At 43.3% G+C, this 5,122-nt stretch overlaps 1 protein-coding gene across 1 annotated transcript; it reads right to left on the bottom strand.

Annotated features, from left to right (window-relative positions):
* Positions 1 to 1,969: 1,969 nt before the first annotated feature.
* LOC121915080 (protein S100-A12-like) lies at positions 1,970 to 4,020 on the bottom strand. The gene is made up of 2 exons (XM_042438933.1): positions 3,883 to 4,020; positions 1,970 to 2,282 (listed from the first exon to the last, which is right to left on the bottom strand). Exons 1-2 carry the CDS (start codon positions 4,018 to 4,020, stop codon positions 2,142 to 2,144), a joined length of 279 nt encoding a protein of 92 aa, XP_042294867.1. The 3' UTR covers positions 1,970 to 2,141.
* Between the last annotated feature and the right edge of the window lie 1,102 nt (positions 4,021 to 5,122).

Below are 5,122 nucleotides of genomic sequence, written 5' to 3'. Positions count from 1 at the left end.
CCCACCTCCATTGCCCAACATCCCATTAGGCAACCAAAGTTTCTTTACAATGGGACAGTGCCACCTAATGGTGATGACTGGAACCACAACGTCAATGAACGTTTTGGGGGGAAAACTTTGACATAACTAAGCGAGAAACATGTCTGCCGCAAGCACTCATTGTCAGAGTCTGGAAAAGTTACTTTTGGGCTACAAATCCCAAAGGCCCCAACCAACATGTCCCATTACTATTCTGCCCTGGGGGATTCTGGGCACTATAGACCAAAATTGTTCCCGTTTTCCAGGCTGTGCCTATTGTTTACACCGTTTTCATCCAAGAGTTGAAATATCCAAGTGACCCCAAAAATGCCAGCTTTTTTCATAGAATCATAGAGTTGGAAGAGACCCCAAGGGCCATCCAGTCCAACCCTATTCTGTCATGCAGGAACTCTCAATCAAAGCATCCCTGACAGATGGCCATCCAGCCTCTGTTTAAAAGCTTCCAAAGAAGGAGACTCTAACACTTACCAAGAGAGTGTCTTCTTCTGTTGAACAGCTCTTACTGTCAGGATGTTCCTTCTAATGTTGAAGTGGAATTTTTCCAGGTTCTGATCCCTGGAGCAGCAGAAAACAAGCTTGCTCCCTCCTCAATATGACTTCCTTTCACATATTTAAGCAGGTCTATCATATCACCTCTTAACCTTCTCTTCTCCAGGCTAAACATCCCCAGTTCCTAAGTCCTTCCTCATAGGACATGGTTTCCAGACCTTTCACCATTTTAGTCGCATTCCTTTGGACACGCTCCAGTTTCTAAACACCCTTTTTAAATTGTGGTGCCCAAAACTGGAAACAATATTCCAGGTGGGGCTTGACCAGAGCAGAATAGAGTGGCACTATTACTTCCCTTGATCTAGACACTATACTTCTATTGATGCAGCCTAAAGTTGCATTGGCCTTTTTAGCAGCCACATCACACTGTTGAGTCATGTTCAACTTGTAGTCTACCAGGACTCCTAGATCCCTTTCTGTTCTTAAGCACTGAGGCACATCTCAGTGCCCAGATACTTCTTCTTCTTCCCCTCTCCAACTCAAAAATCATACTTCCAAGTGCCTAGGATACATTTCAGACAGTCTTTATGGTTCCTAAAAGGGTCCATCTTGGCCAATGGTCAGGGATTCTGGGACCTGAATCCCCAAACATATACCTTGCTGTCTTCATATACCTTAGCCCAGTGGTTCTCAGACTCTGGTCCACCAGGGGTTTCAAGACTTCAGGTCTCAGAATCCCTGACCATTAGGAGTCCAAGTAGACCACAAGTTGTACATGAGTCAACAGTGTGATGCGGCAGCTAACAAAACCAATGCGATTCTAGACTGCATTAATAGAAGTATAGTGTCTAGATCAAGGGAAGTAATAGCACCACTCTATTCTGCTTTGGTCAGGCCCCAGCTGGAATACTGTGTCCAGTTCTAGTCTAGAAATTTAGGTTAAAAGATTGACCCAAAAACCTGAGTCGACTTAACCATGGGTCAATGGAAGTAGTGTATATATATGGTGAAAGGCAAAAGTTTAATCTGCCCTGGAAGCGCTGACCCCTTCTACTCTCTGAGCCATCCAGCCTTTAGTATGTATACAAATAGACATGCCTGCTAGAAGTTCTTTTGGCATTGTTTTCCTTTACTTTGTCCTTTACATGCTTCATTACATGCCCCTAAATTTTACCCTCGGGTCATATCGAAATCCATAATTTCGGCCTCCAAACTTGCCCTCGACTTATATATGAGGTCGACTTATAGTCAAGTATCTACAGTAATTAAAAATAATAGTAATAAATGTAAGCCGCTCTAAGAGCCTATAGGGCTGAAGGGCGGGGTATAAATCCTGTATATAAATAAAGTAAACAAATAACGATGCAGACAGAAAATTGGACGACGTGTTTTTATTGATGGGTCTTAGGTCATGCCACGCAACACCAGCCAATCGCCGGGCACCAGATCAGGCCCTTGTATGCAGGGCACACACCCCTCCTGGCATGCGTGCGTTTTGCGCTTTCGTCATTTCTGCCCTCCTTCTGATTTTTTTGTTTCGTTTCCTCCCTTTTTTCTGCCCTCACTCCCTTCTTCTTTTCTGCATCCAAACGGCAGCATCACTGCTTCCTCCGTCACTCTTTGTGCAGATTGGTGTGAGTATCAATAGAGACCTTCGTGATCAGCTGCATGAATTCTTCAAAAGAGAGCTCTTTGTCTTGGTCTTGATCCAGCTCCTTGAAAAGTGCCTCAATGCCGGCCGGGTTGACTTGGTTCTGCCCAAGAAAGCACAAACACAGACATGAAACACTTTTGCATCGGTATATGATCTGCTCCTGGAGGAGATTCAAATTTCGTTGACTCCGATACAACAACATTTTAATTTATATCCTGTGTCTCCCTACGGATCGAGGCAGGTTACAATACCATAATTGCCTCATTAAAATATATAGTACCTACATATTCAGTATTACAAAACCCCTATCCCTCTGCCATAAACAAGAACAATACCAGTAAAAATGCAGATGAATATAGTTAAAAACAGGCAGATTGAGAGAGACATCTTGGGGCAGGAAAGAACTATCCATGTCGGTGTAGTGGGAGGTCAGTTTGGAAATTATTCATCATCATCATCATCATCATCATCATCATCATCATCATCAATACAAAGCTTGAGAGAGTTTTACTTTCAGACTACAGCTCCCAGTATCCCCATGGCCATGGAGGCACCAGGATTGTGGGAGTTGTAGTCTGTAGACTTAGAGCCAGCTTTGCATAGTGGTTTGAGTATTGGAGGCCAGAGTTCGAATCCCAGTTTGGTCGTGAAACCCATTAGGTGACTTTGGGCAAGCCACACTCTCTCAGCCTCAAAGGGCGGCAATGGCAAACCTCCTCTGAACAAACCTTGCCAAGAAAAACCCATGCGTTAGGGTCGCCATAAGTCCGAAATGAAGGCACGCAACAACAACAGTGTGGAAAAGGTATCCTATTTAGGACCGCAGCTAGACCGATATCACTGTGAATTTCAGACATAATATATATATATTAAGGATGCTTTCCCCTATTGTTTATCTCCAGCAAAATCCCTGAATATGGAAACTCCCATTAAACTCTGAATATGGCAGCTTTTCTTATCCCTGAATATAGAAACGTCTCTCAGCTCCTGAATATGGAAACTCCACTTAACTCCTGAACAGCGCATCTCCCTTCAACCCCTGAATATGGCAGCTCCATTTAATGCCTAACGCTCCATTTAAACCCCTCAAACTCCATTTAACGGCTAAGTCTGGAGACACCATTTAACTGGTTGATATAGAAATCCCACTCCGGCCTTGAATAGAAAATCTCCGCTTTTAAATGAGATGCCGTTTTATTATGGCTTTGTAAGGATGTGAAACCCATTGGTCTGGAGAAGAGACGGTTAAGAGGTAATATGATAGCCCTGTTTTAATATTTGAAGGGTTGTCATATTGAGGAGGGAGCAAGCTTGTTTTCTGCTACTCCGGAGAACAAGACCAGGAACAATGGATGCAAGCTGCAGGAAAAGAGATTCCACCTCAACATTAGGAGGAACTTCCTGACAGTAAGGGCTGTTCGATAGTGGAACAAACTCCCTCAGAAAGTGGTAGAGTCTCCCTCCTTGGAGGTCTTTAAACAGAGGCTGGATGGCCATCTGTCGGGGATGCTTTGACTGAGATTTCCTGCATGGCAGAATGGGGTTGGACTGGATGGCCCTTGGGGTCTCTTCCAACTATATGATTCTATGATTCTATAATTCTACCATTTCTCTCATCAACATCTAGGGCTGATGGGAGTTGCAGTCCAACACACCGCCATTTCCCACCTTCCCTTTGGCTCCATCCCAGCCAGACTCACCTTCAAGAACCCCGCAAGCTCCTTCTCAATGAGCTGCTTGGTTTCCCCTTTGCTCAGCTTGTCTGGGTGAGGTTTCCGGACCGAATATTGGTGGAAGATGTTGATGATGGCCTCTATGGCGATTTCCATCTGAGACATGATTCCAGGTTTCTCTGGAAGGAGGAAAGGGGACGAAGAAGACGAGAAGTCAGGGAACAATTTCATTATTGTTGTTGTTGTTGTTGTTGTTATTATTATTATTATTATTTATTGACTAATTTTAATATAAAAACTACATCAATATCACAACAAACTGAAAACAGAGAAGACATGACAATTAACCAGCAAACAATAATTATACTTAATGCAAATATATAAACTAATACTTATAACTAGCCAAATATTTAAACAATGCTATTTCAAGTTTAACTCACTCCTACTGTCTTGTTACTTCCTTATGGTTACTTTCACCTTTTCTCCAAGAGGATCACAACCATAATTTTCCCTCTTAGTTTTTAATACATCATTATATCATTATAGAATAAAAGATAGTCAAACACCCATCATTAGAGCAAGAACTGATATCTAGTCCTTGTTATCTTTTACATGGCAACACCAATTTCGATGTGTGCGTGAAATGTATTAAAATAGCACCCGCCGGATGGAGAAGTGAACACCTGAGATATAAAAAGATGATTGCCTTAAGTTTAGAAATAACTAAATGTAGAAAGTGGGAGATCTCACAATGAACCACTGTTAGAAAAGGGTTCGGGGCACTTGGTTCATGGAGAAGTGATCAAACTGTGAAGTCGAAGGCTTTCATGGCCGGCATCCATAGTTTTTTGTGAGTCTTTTGGGCTCTGTGGCCATGTTCTAGAAGAGTTTATTCCTGACGTTTCGCCAGCATCTGTGGCTGGCATCTGCCCGAAAAACCCCCACAAAAAAGCTATGGATGCCAGCCATGAAAGCCTTTGACTTGGCTGCATCCGCACTGCAGAAATAATCCAGTTTCGCACCATTTTGGCTCAGTGCTATGGAACCGTGTGAACTGCACTTAGTTGTCGGCACCAGCGCTCTCTGACAGAGGAGGCTAAATGTCTCACAAAACCACAGTGCCCAGAATTTCCTAGCACCAAGCCAGGGCAGTTAAAGTGATCTCAAAGTGGTTTATTTCCGCAGTGTGTTTGGGACCAAAGTCGACAAGAGGCGCAGCTGACCTCAGCCTCAAACTACAAGTCCAAGGATTCCATAGGACTGAGCC

The sequence above is a fragment of the Sceloporus undulatus genome, chromosome 9 (genome assembly GCF_019175285.1).
Source record: "Sceloporus undulatus isolate JIND9_A2432 ecotype Alabama chromosome 9, SceUnd_v1.1, whole genome shotgun sequence".
Lineage (NCBI taxonomy): Eukaryota > Metazoa > Chordata > Lepidosauria > Squamata > Phrynosomatidae > Sceloporus > Sceloporus undulatus.
The sequence above is the reverse complement of the archived record's forward strand: the minus strand, read 5'-3'. Positions and strand labels throughout refer to the sequence as shown.

Bases quoted from the DNA above. Each gene is read 5' to 3' on its own strand.
- LOC121915080 (XM_042438933.1), bottom strand. From the start codon at position 4,020: ATGTCTCAGATGGAAATCGCCATAGAGGCCATCATCAACATCTTCCAC. The intron at 2,283-3,882 runs GTGAGTCTGGCT...TTTCTTGGGCAG, and splicing joins AGCTTGCGGGGTTCTTGAAG to AACCAAGTCAACCCGGCCGG.